This window comes from Hylobates moloch, unplaced genomic scaffold (genome assembly GCF_009828535.3).
Source record: "Hylobates moloch isolate HMO894 unplaced genomic scaffold, HMol_V3 SCAFFOLD_23, whole genome shotgun sequence".
Taxonomy (NCBI): Eukaryota; Metazoa; Chordata; class Mammalia; order Primates; family Hylobatidae; genus Hylobates; species Hylobates moloch.
Genome location: NW_026652298.1, coordinates 31,385,061 through 31,400,530, shown reverse-complemented (window position 1 = coordinate 31,400,530; position 15,470 = coordinate 31,385,061). Strand labels below are relative to the sequence as shown.

Sequence of the window (15,470 nt, the reverse complement as noted above, 5' to 3'; positions counted from 1 at the left end):
AGAAAGAAAACCACTGTGCGAGTTGTGAGAAAGTAGGAACCAGTAAAGGCTGGAGTGGTCATAGAAGGCTTTCTGGGAAAGGTAGAGGTTGAACTAAGGAAAGAAAGTATTTTAATAGGTAGGAGGACCCTTCATGGAGCTGCCCTTCCATTAAGGTCTAGCCTGGTCACCGTGCCTGGGTCTGAGGCCCTCCCTCCACAGGGCTGCCTTGAGCGACACAGTGGCGCTGTGGGAGTCCCTGCGGCAGCATGGGGAGACCAAGCTACTTCAGGCAGCAGAGGAGAAGTTCACCATCGAGCCTTTCAAAGTCAAGTCCCTGAAGGATGTGGAAGACCTGGGAAAGCTTGTGCAGACTCAGAGGTGAGGGGAGAGGCGGATGGGAGGTGGCTCACGCCATGCAGGTTGAGGACATGTAGGACCCATTCTCAAGTTTGTCATGGGCATTTCCAGTGCCCCCTGTCCTCTGGGACACCCCATGCCCTCTTTCTGGGCAATGGCTACCGAGAGTCTCCGACTGCACTCACTGCCCAGGCAGAGCCCCCAGAATTGAAAACTTTGCTGCATTCAAAACCTGCCATCCTGTGCCCAAGTCTTAGCTAAAGCCATGGAGAACCTCTCCCCTTCTAGGAGTTAACAAGGATGCCTTGTGCATCTAGTAACAGAAGTGACACCTACTGCCACCCTTTGAGGCGTTTAGCACCACTGTTGTCCCGAATTTATAGATGGCAGAGCTAAGGTCCAGAAGGCAGACAAAACTTGATTACAGAACAAGTTAACCGTCTTTCATTCATTCCTTCATCACACATTGTTTGAGCACCTCTTAAGTGCTGTCTGGGATAGATACTGGTAAGTGCCTAATCTGAGGCTCATTTCCATGAAAGATACAGTCCTGAGATCTTTTATTTTTATTTTTATTATTTCTTAAAGACAGGGTCTCGCTGTGTCTACCAGGCTAGAGTACAGTAGTGCGATCATAGCTTACTGTAGCTTCGGAAGTCCTGAGCTCAAGCGATCCTTCTGCCTCGGCCTCCCAAGTAGCTGGGATTATAGGTGCATGTCATCAAACCGGATGATTTTTTAAGTTTTTGTAGACACAGGGATCTTGCTATGTTGCCCAGGCTGGTCTTGAACTCCTGGCCTCAAGCAATCCTCCTGCCTCAGCCTCCCAAAGTGCTGGGACTATAGTCATGCGGCACCGCACCCAGACAGATCTTTTTGTTTAAGAGGGGGACAGCAATTGCCCCAAGGAAAGCAATCCCCCTGGGGAATTTGGGGCAGTGGGGCAGCCATCATGGGACCCATGGGTAAGGGCTCAGTGACAGCAGTGCCTGCTCCCCCTAACATTGCCTGTTCTCTCTAGGACGAGAAGTTCCTCGGAAGACACAGCTGGGGAGCTCCCTGCTGTTCGGGACCTAAAGAAACTGGAGTTTGCGTAAGCAACGGGGTGGATTGTCTTGTGGGTCTGCACAAGGTTTCCCCTGCAGCATTAGCTGGGCTTGTACCACCTGAAAGGAGATGGATCTCTAGGATCTTTCTTGCCCTCTTGCCCACCACTTTGGAAATAGCTTTCAGCAGCTGGAAAGTGACCAGTGTGGGCAAATGCTGGGGGTTCTCAGATTTGAAGCTAATGGACCCGTTTGCTGGTTAACATGATCATTCCCATCACTCATTCAACAGATGTATTGAGCACTTGAATGCCTGAGGCTGCTGTCCTCAGTGAGCTGACAGTCTAATCAACTCCCCTCTGGAGGAGGTCAGGGGGACTTCCTGGAGGAGGTGATATCTTCATTGAAGCTTCAGTGAGGATAAGGAATGAGCTGAGTGGGGAGAGGGGAGTAAGAAAGGCTTTCCAGGAATTGTAATTTGGCCAGGGATCAGAAAAGGCCCAGTGTGTCCCCAACCTTCCGTAGGAGGATGCCACTCCGTAAGAGGAGTCCTTTTCCCTCCTGTGGCCGGGAACTGCACAACGTCCCTTGTGCCTGAGCTTGTTTACTTCCACAGCCAAGGGATGGCCTCCCTGGGGAGAATCTTTCCCCCATTTTGAGAGATTCCCAGGAGCTTTTGATGTGCAGCTAGGATGAAAAAGCAACCCTACTTGCCTGGGACTATCCTGGTTTGAGAACTGAAAGTCTTGCATCCGAAGAAGCCCCTCAGTCCCAGGCAAACTGGGACAGTCGGTCGCTCTATGTGTGGCCAGGGCTGGGGGCCAACACCCTAGGCAGAGCTGCTGGGGTGACAGAAATGGAGACCTAGGCAGGGCTGTAGGGAGTCCAGTTGTGTCTGGGTCACTGAGGAGGGGCAGCCCACCATACATGGGCCCCAAGAAAGCACAATAATTATTATATTTAGATCTGTCAGAATATAGCTTTTTCTTTCTTTCTTTCTTTTTCTTTCTTTCTCTCTCTCTCTTCCTTCCTTCCTCCCTCCCTCTCTCTCTCTTTCTTTCTTTTCTTCTTTCCTTTCTTTCCTTTCTCTCCTTTCTCTCTTTCTTTCCATTCTCTTTCTTTCTCTTTCCTTCCTTCCCTTCCTTCCTTCTTTTTCCTTTCCTTTCCTTTCCTTCTTTTCTTTTCTTTTCTTTTCTTTTCTTTTCTTTTCTTTTCTTTTCTTTTCTTTTCTTTCTTGAGGCAGAATCTTACTCTGTCCCTCAGGCTGGAGTTCAATGGCACAATCACAGCTCACCACAGCCTCAACCTCCCTGGGCTCAAGTGATCCTCCCACCTCAGCCTCCCTAGTAGCTGGGACTACAGGCGTGCCCCACCTGGCTAATTTTTGTAATTTTTGTAGAGACAGGGTTTCACCATGTTGCCCAGTCTGGTCTCGAGCTACTGGGCTCAAGCAATTCTTCTACCTCAGCCTCCCAAAGTGCTGGGATTACAGTCGTAAGCCACCATGCCCAGCCTGTAATTCAGTGCATTTTATATATAATCTCATTAATCTCAAGAGCTGCTGTGGAAGACAGACAGTCATCATCTTCCCCATTTTACAGATGAGGAGACTGAGGCCTGGTGAGGTTAAGTGACTTGCCCATGGTCCCCCCGCTGGTCACCCACAGCTATCAGCTCTCCCTGATCACTGCTCCCCTGTGCCCCAGAAAAAAGCCAGCGTCTCTTGTTTTGAACAGAGACAAGGTGCTAAATTTGTCCAGAAGTAAAAATGATGCTGAAAAGGGGAAATGTCTGAAAACAATAACTGAGGGCCCTTTCTGGCCTTAAAGTATTTTCAGCTGAAAAAGCCCCTAGTTCAAGATCGGAACTGCGCTCTAGAGAACAGCGCCATGGGGTGGAACAGCCTAGAGCTGGGTGACCAGCCACCTGGAGATCAGAAGCCCCCAAGGAGGTTCTGAGGAAGGAAGGAAGGAAGGAAGGAAAAGACTATTTCTGGCATTTTCTCAGGCTTCTACTGTGCCAGGCAACCTGTAGACCTCATCTGTCTGTCAAATCAGGGTGCTTAGCCGCTCAAAACCCTACAGGGACTTCATTTGTACACAGAGTCCTTCCCCAGTTCAGTCCCCACTCACCTGTTCACCCTTATCTCCTACACTCGCTGGTTGCTCTCTCCATTCCAGCCACAGGGCCTCCTTGCTGGCTTTCAACCTCCTAGGCATGCTTCTGCCTCCAGGCCTTTGCGCTGGCTGTGCCCTCTGCCTGGAATGCTTCTCCCCAAATATCTGCATGGCTCACGCCTTCACCTCCTCTGGTCTTTACTCAGTGAGGCCTTTTCTTTTCTTTCTTTCCCTTTCTTTCTTTCTTTCTTTCCCTCCCTCCCTCCCTCTCTCCCTCTTTCCCTCTGTCCCTCTCTCTCTCTCTTTCTTTCTTTCTTTTTTTCTTTTTCTTTTTCTTTTTTTGAGATGGAGTCTCACTCTGTCACCCAGGCTGGAGTGCAGTGGTACAACCTCGACTCACTGCAACCTCCTCCTCCCAAGTTCAAGTGATTCTCCCGCCTCAGCCTCCCGAGTAGCTGGGACCACAGGCACATGCCACCACGCCTGGCTAATTTTTTGTATTTTTAGTAGAGACAGCGTTTCACCGTGTTAGCCACGATGATCTCAATCTCCTGACCTCGTGATCCCCCCACCTCGGCCTCCCAAAGTGCTGGGATTACAGGCATGAGCCACCACGCCTGGCCTCAGTGAGGCCTTTTCTGACCCTCACATTTAAAAATAAAACTCTGGCCAGGCACAGTGGCTTATGCCTGTAATCCTAGCACTTTGGGAGGCCGAGGCGGGTGGATCACAAGGCCAGGAGTTTGAGACCAGCCTGGCCAACATAGTGAAACCCCGTCTCTACTAAAAATACAAAAAAAATTAGCTGGGCATGGTGGCAGGTGCGTGTAGTCACAGCTACTTGGGAGGCTGAGGCAGGAGAATCACTTGAAACCGGGAGGCGGAGGTTGCAGTGAGCTGAGATCGCGCCACTGCAGTCCAGCTTGGATGACAGAGTGAGACCCTGTCTCAAAAGTAAATAAATAAATAAATAAATAAAACTCCATCCCCCTCACGGTTAAAAAAATAAACTCCATCCGCCTCACCACTGTACATTTCCATATGATTCATTGTCTCAGACATCAGCTTGCTTTCCGATTTCTTTGATTACCTGTCTCTCTTCCCCACTGGAATGTCAGCACCCAGAAGGCAGCGATTTTCGTCTGTTTGGCCCACAGCTTTCCTCCCTGGGTCTGGCACATAGTAGGCAAGTGGTCAATATTTAACAATGAATGCCTTAATCCCAGAACCCCATAAGATTGGGGTGAAATATTTGAGGAGATCAAGACTTAAGGGTGAAGGGATTTGCCAAGGCCTTTAGCAGGGAGCCAAATGCCAGATCCTGGAATCAAACTCTGATCCTGTGGCCTTTTGCTGAGGCCAGTGTTCTAAGACTTCAGGATTTCAGAGGCTGAGAACATTTCAGAATGAATTCGAGTGACTGTGCGCAGTTACTGTTTTTTAATTTTTATCAAGGATGCTCATTCAAACAAACAAATAACAACAAAATACCCACTGCTGGCACCATAATTTTACCAAAGAATAATCATTTTAATATTGAAAAAGTTCAAAGGACATAATTGCAGAATAAAAGACAGCTCTTTATATGGAATGCATTTAACCATTTTTTAAACTAAACGGCCCTTCATTGTCCTTATTTTTCTCATCCCCTTGAAGTCTGGTCTAAATGTTGATCCAGGCTGTGTGACCCTGTGTGAGCTATTTGTTGTCCTAGTGCCTCAGTTTCCCCATATGTAAAATGGAGGTAAAAGCCCATAGCTCAGAGTCTTGAGGAGTAAATGAGATCTAGGCCGAGGGAAGGGCCTAGTATGTCCCTGGCTTATAATAAATGCTCAACAAATGTTTCCTTTTGTTATTAAAATGCAAAGGCATATTAGTCAACCACTTGGTTTACCACTGGTGGTGGTCCGCAGCTGGCATTTCAGGATCCCTTCCCCAGGCTGGGGAGGGAGAAGGGTATCTGTGGATGTTGGGAAGAGTAAGAACTGGCTCCCTACTTAGAGACAAAAGCTGGGGAGCCCCAAGCTGGGAGCCCAACTTACCTCTTTTTCTTTTCTTTTTTTTTTTTTTTTTTTTAGACAGGGTCTCACTCTTAGCCAGGCTGGAGTGCAGTGGTGTGATCATGGCTCACTGCATCCTCCACCTCCTGGGCTCAAGCGATCCTTCCGCCTCAACCTCCTAAGAAGCTGAGACCGCAGGACACACCACCACACTTGGCTAATTATTGTATTTTTTGTAGAGACTGAGTCTCACTATGTTGCCCAAGCTGGTCTTGAACTCCTGGGCTCAAGCAGTCCTCTTACCTTGGCCTCCCAAAATGCTGGAATTACAGACATGAGCCACTGTTCCCAGCCTCAGCTGGCCTCTTATGGGGGGCTATGAAATCTACCCCAAGCAGAAAAGATCAGGGTCCTACGTGGAAGGGTTGCAGGGACCTAAGAGGCTGGGGTGGAAGGGAAGAGGAGGGGCCTCAGACAGGACCTGACTTCTGTGCCTTGTCTCTGCCCCATCCTGGGGCTGAATGAGGGGCTGTGACTGTGACTGGAGGTCTTACCCTTGCTCTTTGCCTCCTAGGCTGGGCCCCATCTCAGGCCCCCAGGCTTTCCCCAAACTGGTGCGGATCCTCACGGCCTTTTCCTCCCTGCAGCATCTGGAGTGAGTATAGACTCTGGGACCCCTTCCTCTCAACATCTGGGTGCAGTGCTGTGATCACAGCTCACTGCAGCCTCGAATTCTGGGCTCAAGCCGTCCTCCTGCCTCAGCCTCCTGAGTAGCTGGGACCACAGGTGCATGCTACAGTGCCCAGCAACCTCTGGGTTTTGACAACCCCAAATCCTGCCCCCAAGGCACATGCAGAGAGAAAAGCCGTCACTTTGTCCCATTTTTTCTCTCTTCCGCCTACTGCATCCTCAACGTGACTGGCATATGAGTGATGAGATGACTCCATATCAGATGGGAATCCCCAATGATAAAAAAAAGTTGTGGATCCTTTCGTGACCTTTGAAACTCTTTTCCTCACAACCTCATTTGCCACTCTGAGCAATTCAGCTGGGGAGGGGTTGGGGAACATAGTCCTACTTTACAATGCAGGTTAAGGAAGTTGCCAAGCCTCAGGGGCTTAGTTCCTAAGAAGCTAAACAGGGATTCAAGTCCATCATGAGTTAAACTTTGCCCTCTGGCTGGCTGCTTGGAGCCCCCAGGTGATGAAGTCCCGGTCTGAAAAGCTCAGGAGTGTGCCGGCTGCCTATGGTGTATTAGAGCTGGGGGGTGGGAAGGGCAGGTGCCATGGCTGAGGAGGCCCACACTGGGACGGGAAGGGTCAGATGGCCCCCGGACGCTAGCTGATGGCCCCCATCTGATTCCACCTGCAGCCTGGATGCGCTGAGTGAGAACAAGATCGGGGACGAGGGTGTCTCGCAGCTCTCAGCCACCTTCCCCCAGCTGAAGTCCTTGGAAACCCTCAAGTGAGTGAGCTGGGCCTGCCCTTCCTGCTGAATCTGGCCCCCAAAGTCCAGCTGACTTTTTAAAAATTAATTTAAATTTGTTTTTTTAGACAAGGGCTCGCTATGTCACCCAGGCTAGAATATAGTTCATAGCTCTGCAGCCTTGAACTCCTGGCCTCAAGGAATCTCCTCACCTCAGCTTCCAAAGTGCTGGGATTATAGGTGTGACTTACCATGCCCAGCCCCCATGGATTCATCCATCCATCCATTCATTCATTCATTCATTCACTCACCTGTTCAATCAGCCATTCATCCTCCCATTCAATGATTCATCCATTCACTCATGCAGTCATTTCTTTACTCACTCATCCAACCACTCACTCAATCATTTCTTTATTTAATTACCCAAGCATTTATTAATTTAATCAACAAATATTTAAGGAGGACCTACTATGTGCAGGCACCTTTCTCGGCCCTGGAGACCCAGCTTTAAACAAAACAAATAAATCCCCTGACCTCAGGAATCTTAAATTCTAGTGAAGAGACACAACGAACAAGTAAACAAGTCAGTAATTATAAAGTATACAGTAATGAAAATAATGTTTGGTGACAGAAAATTATACTAGGGGGTGAAATAGGAGAGATACATTAGGATTTATCAATAAAGCATTATTATCAAAACAGTAAAACTTTTTAAAAACTGTTCTGGGCTCTGGGAAGTTAGAGATGGATAAGATACAGGAGGATCAATGTGATTTTTTTCTTTTTTTCACACAAGGTCTCGCTCTGTCACCCAGGGTGGAATGCAGTGGTGTAATCATAGCTCACTGCAGCCTCAATCTCCTAGGCTCAAGCAGTCCTCCCATCTCAACCTTCTGAGTAGCTAGGACAGGTTCATGCCACCACGTCCCGCTAATTTTTGTATATTTTTGTAGAGATGTGGTTTCACCATGTTGCCCAGGCTGGTGTTGAACTCCTGAGCTCAAGCCATCCTCCTGCCTCTGCCTCCCAAAGTACTGGGATTACACGCATGAGTCACCGCGCCTGGTTCAATGGGATTTTTGTTTTGTTTTGTTTTGAGATGGAGTCTCGCTCTGTAGCCCAGGCTGGAGTGCAGTGGTACGATCTGTTTATTGCAAACATCACCTGCTGGGTTCAAGCAGTTCTCCCACCTCAGCCTCCCAAGTAGCTGGAATTACAGGCATGCACCACCACACCCAACTAATTTTTGTATTTTTAGTAGAGAGGGGGTTTCACCAGGTTAGCCAGACTGGTCTTGAACTCCTGACCTCAAGTTATCCGCCCACCTCAGCCTCTCAAAGTTCTGGGATTACAGGCATGAGCCACCACGCCCAGTTCAACATGATTTTTTACTGTACCTAGAGGATATCAAAATCTTCCCACACTCCCCCTCACAACCAAGGTCTTAGGAAGGCCAAATAATTTACCGGAATTTACTTAGCAATTTCCTTAACTGTAGGACCGTGGGACTTCTCCAGTAATTTCTAGTGTCCTAGGTAACACTGTGAGCTAGATTTCTTATCCTTAGTCCTTCCCTGCCTCCCTTTCTTACCCACCACCCCACTTAAGTATTTATTGAGCACCGACTATGTGCCTGGCAGTGCTCTAGGCAGGGGGATACAGTAATGAGCAAAGCAGACACAGCCCTGCTCCATATGAAGCCCACGACCCGGCAGAAAGGATTACACAGCCATTCAACAAATAATGCCAACACTTATTTCATTATAGTGCTGAAAAGTGGCGCAGAGGGAAAAGAGGGGATGTTGTAAAATCACGGGACAGGTGGGGGCAGGAGGGTGCGCTCTGCCTCCCATCCACCTCCTCATCCCTGCCCTCCCGCTTGGCCACAGAACCTAACGGTATCCTCTTATTTACCGAGAGGTAGCTTAAGTCTGTCGACAGCGCCATTCACAGCCTATGACCCAGAACTCTCCTTGAGGTCAAAGGGAGGCATGCAAGTTTGGTCCTGAGCCCTCCCCCTCACTGTGTCCCCACAGCCTGTCCCAGAACAGCATCACGGACCTGGGTGCCTACAAACTCGCCGAGGCCCTGCCTTCACTCGCTGCATCGCTGCTCAGGCTAAGGTGAGTGGGGCCCCGGCTACTGGTCAGGTGCTGAGCCGGGGGGCTGCAGAGCGCAGGGAACCCACATCGTGCTGGCTGCAGGGGACACTGAGACCCTAGAAGAAATCACCACAGCCCTGAACAAAAGGATTAGCGGGACCCGGGGAAAGAAACTCTGGGCAAGTCACTTATTCATTCCTAGCCCCCGTTTTCTTACCTGGAAAATGGGAACCATCCTAATAGTCTATGTAAGCACTTGTAACAATGCCAGGTTCTGTTGTGCAATAAATATTGGTCCTTTTCCCCCAGGGATGGCGGGGCCAAGCTTTTTCTGGAACCTAGGGGTGGTGACTTCTGGAAGGCTAACCACACACGGCAGCTTTTGCCGGCCTTGTCACTTACATGTCGGTCAGTGTTTCACTGCCACCTTCTGGTAGGCGTTGGCATAGCACCTCTTGCTTTTGAGTGACCTCCAGCCAGACCCTGGTATGGTCCCAGAGATGAGAGGACTGAGCTTGGACCAGAGCCCCAGTCATCCAACCCAGCATTACCAGGTCTTCTCACTCGCCAGACTGGGAGAAACTGCTCTCCTCTTCGCCAGAGCTCTTCACTTACTGAGGACAGCCAGAGTCAGATTCCCAGGAAAGATGGCATTTGGTCCCTTATTATTTATTTTTAATTTTTTTAATTTTTGTTTTTGAGATGGAGTCTCGCTCTGTCACCCAGGCTGGAGTGAAGTGGTGTGATCTCAGCTCACTGCAACTTCTGCCCCCCAGGTTCAAGCGATTCTCCTGCCTCAGTGTTCCAAGTAGCTGGGATTATAGGCGCCCACCACCACGTCCAGCTAGTTTTTATATTTTTAGTAGAGACAGGGTTTTGCCATGTTGGTCAGGCTGGTCCCAAACTCCTGATCTCAGGTGATCCACCCGCCTCGGCCTCCCAAAGTGAGTACTAGGATTGCAGGCGTGAGCCACCATGCCCAGCCACCTTTTTTATTTATTTATTTATTTATTTATTTATTTATTTATTTATTTATTTGGAGATGGGGTCTCACCCAGGTTGGAGTGCAGGGGTGCAATGATAGCTCACTATAGCCTTGACTACCTGGACTCAAGCGAACCTCCCACCTCAGCCTCCCAAGTAGCTGTGTCCTGTACCCTCCTGAGCCTTGTTAGTTTCTTCCCAGCATGATCACTGTTTTACAATATTTTATTTATGTAGGTGCTTACTTCTTCCTATGCAAAGAAACTCAAAAGCAAAAATAGAATCTGTTTGGTTCATAGTTGTGCTAAAAACTAGAGATACAAATATGAACTAGAGAGATGTCGTTCCTTGCTTTTGAATTTCTTTGCATAGTAGGAATTAGGCACATACATAAATAAAATATTGTAAAACAGTGATTCATGCTAGGAAGGAAACTAACAAGCCCCAGGAGGGTACAGGACCTCTGGGGAGATGATTCTTTTGTGAGAAGCTCTAGGGGAAAAGGACTCTAGGAAGAAAGAACAGCAGGTGCAAAGGCCCTAAGTGGGAAAAGGGGCTGGGTCTTGAGGGTCAGAAAGGCCACTGTGGCTGTGTGTAGCGAATGAGGGACAGAGACTGGGCAATGGTGGAAGGAGGGGAGGTCAGGGGAATCCAGATCACACAGGCAGGCCCTTGTGGGTCACAAGAGGTATTTGCAGTTTTTTTTCAGTGTGAATGGAAAAGTAGGTGGGCTTGGGAAGGTGACACTTGATCTGATTTACACTTTTTCTTTTCTTTTCTTTCTTTTTGAGACCAAGTCTCACTTTATCGCCCAGGCTAAGGTGCAGTGGCATGATCTCAGCTCACTGAAAGCACTGCCTCGTGGGTTCAAGTGATTCTCATGCCTCAGCCTCCCAAATAGCTGGGATTACAGACGCCCACCACCACGCCAGGCTATTTTTGTGTTTTCAGTAGAGACAGGGTTTCGCCATGTGGCCCAGACTGGTCTTGAAATCCGGGGTCCAGGCGATCCACCCACCTCAGCCTCCCAAAGTGCTGGGATTACGGGTGTGAGCCACCATGCCCACCCTGATTTACACTTTAAGAAACATCATATCTCATGGAATCTAAGATGCCACCCATTGTAAGACCCCAACATGAGGACAAAATGCAAACTGTGACATGCTATTGGTTATAAGACACATCCTGATCTCAGTGATATTCAAATGGTGACATATATGTCTTGGCATCGATGAAATATGGTTAGATTACTCTCCCTGTGAGGTGGAGGAAGGGTCTCCAGGGTTCAGAGATCGCAAAACCCCCATCTAGTTTCTGCACTGGTACCAGCTGACCTGTGATATGAGTTGACTTAGCCTGAATCCACTTGGCAGCAGTGTAAACCTGCTGCTTTTATTTTTTTCTTTTTTTTCAAGACAGAGTTTCGCTCTTGTTGCCAAAGCTGGAGCGCAATGTCAGTTCACTGCAACGCTGCCTCCCGGCTTCAAGCAATTCTCCTGCCTCAGCCTCCCAAGTAGCTGGGATTATAGGCATGTGCCATCATGCCCGGCTAATTTTGTATTTTTAGTAGAGATGGGGTTTCGCCATGTTGGTCAGGCTGGTCTCAAACTCCTGCCCTTAGGTGATCCATCCACCTCGGCCTCCCAAAGTGTTGGGATTACAGGTGTGAGCCACTGCACCTGCTGCTTTTATATGCAGCCCTGCAAGGGAGCTCTGAGGCTGAATCATGGCAAAGTCATGGCCCTGAAATCATACCCGCAGCAGCACCTGGCCTGTTAAAAGGCTGCTTGGTGTCAGGTAAACAGCCGAAGTTGTCATCAATGACACTCATCATGCTATTTTCGCTGCTACTAACGCTGGTTATGAATACACCGCAGAAACTGGAGCTGGCCCAGTGACTGGCTTTTTCTCTTCCTGCCCCCAATGCTGGTCACGCCCTCTGTGTTAACTCATGTGACCTCAGCAACGTTCCTGTGAGGTAGTCAGAACCATAGCTAACATTTAGTTCATTCTAGGCACCAAAGCATATTCTAAATGTTATACCAGCATTGATTCATTTACTCTTCCCCACAGTGACTCTATCACGCCCACTTTACAGATAGGCAAACTGAGTCTCAGAAGAGTTGAGTAGCTTGCCCAAGGTCACATAGGCAGTAAGAGGCATAGCTGGGATTTGAACTTGGGAAGTCGTTCTCCTGGGAGTTTCCACACAGTAAGGCAAGAAATGACTTCCTTTTAGTCCTGCTGTTTTCCTGGGCTCACTGTTTGACCACAGAGAAGTGGTCTCAACTCTCTGGGTCTTGGTTTGCCTGTCTTTAAAATGGGGCAGTAATCCCAGTAGGTGGTGACTCCCACGGGGCTGACCTCCAGGCTGCAGGGGACACCGAGACCCTAGAAGCAATCACCACAGCCCTGAACAAGAGAACTAGTGGGACCTGGGGAAAGAAACTCTGAGCAAGTCACTTATTCATTCCTAGCCTCTATTTTCATATCTGGAAAATGGGAACCATCCCAATGGTCTTTGTAAGTACCTGGCACAATGCCAGGCTCCGCTGTGCAATAAATACTGGTTCCTTCCCCCAGGGATGGTGGGACCAGGCTTTTTCTGGAAGCCAGGGGTGGTGGCTTCTGGAAGGCTGACCACACATGGGCCTCCAATCCCTTCCCCTGGCCTCTGTTTCCGACAGCTTGTACAATAACTGCATCTGCGACGTGGGAGCCGAGAGCCTGGCTCGTGTGCTTCCGGATATGGTGTCCCTCCGGGTGATGGAGTGAGTGTGGGAGTCTGGGCGGTGGGTGGCTCAGCCCCGAGTGGGGGACACTGAGGGTCTCTCCCTGGTGTCCTAGAAGGGCTGGGTGTGGGGGTGGCCTTGGTCTGGAGCTGGGAGTCCCAAGGGCCAGGCCCCAAGGTGAGTTTCTCTTGCCAGCGTCCAGTACAACAAGTTCACGGCTGCCGGGGCCCAGCAGCTCGCTGCCAGCCTTCGGAGGTGTCCTCATGTGGAGACACTGGCGTAAGTCCAGGCAACCCTGGTGGGTGGAGAAGAACTCACTCCCCAGGCGTGTGGCCCAGTGTGACCCCAGAGCTGAAATCACGCTCTTCCCTTCACCAATCTGCAACCCTGGGTGAGCAGACACTTCCCCCTCTGGCCTCGGTTTCTTCATTTGTAAAGTGAGGATGGTAATAATATCCACCCAAGAGGTTTTGTGCAGCTTAAACTAATCGAGCCCTACAAAGCTCTTATAACAACAGTAGCTGGCACACAAAAATGCCCAATAAATGCTATATTAGGCCGAACTATATGAAATTGCTGACATCCACCCATTTTTGACCTATAAAATTGGCACTTTCATATGGTTCAGGTTTATCTTTTATTAAGTCACCATGATGTCCAATACTGGTTACTTTATATTCTTTCAAAGCACCTTTATTTCCACAATCACTCACCTCTTCTAAGATGCACAGGGTGGGTCTTACAAGACCCATTTTACAGATGAGGAAAATAAAGCACAGAGCAGTTAACTAACCTTTCTGGGGTCACACAGCAAGTCAGCTGCAGAACCATAAAGGAATCTCGGGCCTCCTAGGCGTCCCCTTTTCCCCATTTCCCCATAACCCACACCGGTCGGTATCTTGCCAGGGGAAAAGTCCCCAAGGTTCTAGGCTGGGTGGAAGGAGGGATTTGGGAGCAGCTGTCATTGGGGCCCCAGGCCGCCCTCTCTCCTCTAACCTGGCTCTGTGTCCCATCCCCCCTTGCAGGATGTGGACGCCCACCATCCCATTCAGTGTCCAGGAACACCTGCAACAACAGGATTCACGGATCAGCCTGAGATGATCCCAGCTGTGCTCTGGACAGGGTAACCAGGGTGGGCTTGGGAGGGCAGAGCCGCAGTGGGTTGGGGGCAGTGTCCTTGTGAAGGTGGCATTCTTAAAATGTGGGCGGGACACAGGTGGGGCTGGGCCACCACCCTTGGACGCATGCGTCGTCAGAGACATCTCCCCATCTCCACCCTGGGCTCGGTGGAGCTGTCCTCCAGGCTTTGCGAGCGTGGTCCCTGTGGTCAGGCTTAGAGACCAGGGGACAGGAAAGTTGGCCATCCACATCCCACACCCTCAGTGCTTGGAAGAGCTTCTTTTGGGGACTCCAAGCCTTCCCAGCTGCTGTTTCGGCCTGGTGGCTGCCCTGATGCTCCGGGTTTGTCTCAAATGAACTTGCTTGACAAGTCTCCTGCCCCTCACTATGAAGATCGCTGTCCCCCAGCCCTGTGCTCCCCGCACTGTGCTGCATTCCCACTGCCCCTCCCATTCCCCCATCTTGATAGCACCCTTCCCAGGTATCAAGCTGCCCCTCCCAGAGTGTCCTGGCTAAACCCCCTCTCCTGGCTCCTCCCCCTACAGCACGTTCTCTGAGGACACTAACCACGCTGGACCTTGAACTGGGTACTTGTGGACACAGCTCTTCTCCAGGCTGTATCCCATGAGCCTCAGCATCCTGGCACCCAGCCCCTCCTGGTTCAGGGTTGGCCCCTGCCCGGTTGTGGAATGAACCACGTCTTGCTCTGCTGTCAGGCACAGGCCCGGCTCCAGGCTCCTTTAGTGCCCAGTTGGATGGATGCCTCGTGGCAGCTGCGGTCCACCCAGGAGCCCTGAGGCCTTCCCTGAAGGACATTGCGGACAGCCACGGCCAGGCCAAAGGGAGTGACAGAGGCAGCCCCATTCTGCCTGCCCTGGCCCCTTCCACCCTGGGGAGAAAGTACTTCTTTTTATTAATTTTTAGACAGAGTCTCACTGTTGCCCAGGCTGGAGTGCAGTGGTACGATCTGGGCTCACTGCAACCTCCGCCTCTTGGGTTTAAGCGATTCTCCTGCTTCAGCCTCCCGAATAGCTGGGACTACAGGCACCCACCATCACGTCTGGCTAATTTTTTTATTTTTAGTAGAGACAGGGTTTTGCCATGTTGGCCAGGCTGGTCTCAAACTCTTGAACTCAGGTGATCCGCCCACCTCAGCCTCCCAAAGTGGTGGGATTACAGGCATGAGCCACTGTACCCGGCCACAGAGAAAGTACTTCTCCACCGTGCTCTCCGACCAGACACCTTGATAGGGCACACCGGGCACTCAGAAGACACTGGTGGGCAACCCCCAGCCTGCTAATTCCCCAGATTACAACAGGCTGGGCTTCTGTGGCAGCTGCTTTTGTCTGTGGGATTCAATGCACTGACTTTGCTGGCCAAGACCAAAGCTAGGCCAGATGCACTGGCCCTTAGCAGGGAAACAGCTAATGGGACACTAATGGGGCGGTGAGAGGGGAACAGACTGGAAGCACAGCTTCATTTCCTGTGTCTTTTTTCACTACATTATAAATGTCTCTTTAATGTCACAGGCAGGTCCAGGGTTTGAGTTCATACCCTGTTACCATTTTGGGGTACCCACTGCTCTGGTTATCTAATACATAACAAG

The 15,470-nt window shown here is 50.0% G+C and overlaps 1 protein-coding gene across 4 annotated transcripts in view; it reads left to right on the top strand.

Moving 5' to 3' along the window:
• CIITA (class II major histocompatibility complex transactivator) overlaps window positions 1–15,402 on the top strand; it is a 47,966-nt gene extending 32,564 nt beyond the window's left edge. For 3 of the 4 annotated variants that reach the window (XM_032144573.2, XM_032144574.2, XM_032144575.2), the window contains 9 exons: window positions 202–360; window positions 1,361–1,432; window positions 6,077–6,157; window positions 6,874–6,966; window positions 8,964–9,050; window positions 12,701–12,784; window positions 12,941–13,024; window positions 13,771–13,868; window positions 14,410–15,402. In XM_032144573.2, the coding sequence (XP_032000464.1) occupies window positions 202–360; window positions 1,361–1,432; window positions 6,077–6,157; window positions 6,874–6,966; window positions 8,964–9,050; window positions 12,701–12,784; window positions 12,941–13,024; window positions 13,771–13,846 (736 nt within the window). In that variant the 3' untranslated portion in view covers window positions 13,847–13,868; window positions 14,410–15,402. The remainder of the gene's footprint in view (window positions 1–201; window positions 361–1,360; window positions 1,433–6,076; window positions 6,158–6,873; window positions 6,967–8,963; window positions 9,051–12,700; window positions 12,785–12,940; window positions 13,025–13,770; window positions 13,869–14,409) is intronic. The other variant, XM_032144577.2, reaches the window with a different exon arrangement.
• The last annotated feature ends 68 nt before the right edge of the window (window positions 15,403–15,470 follow it).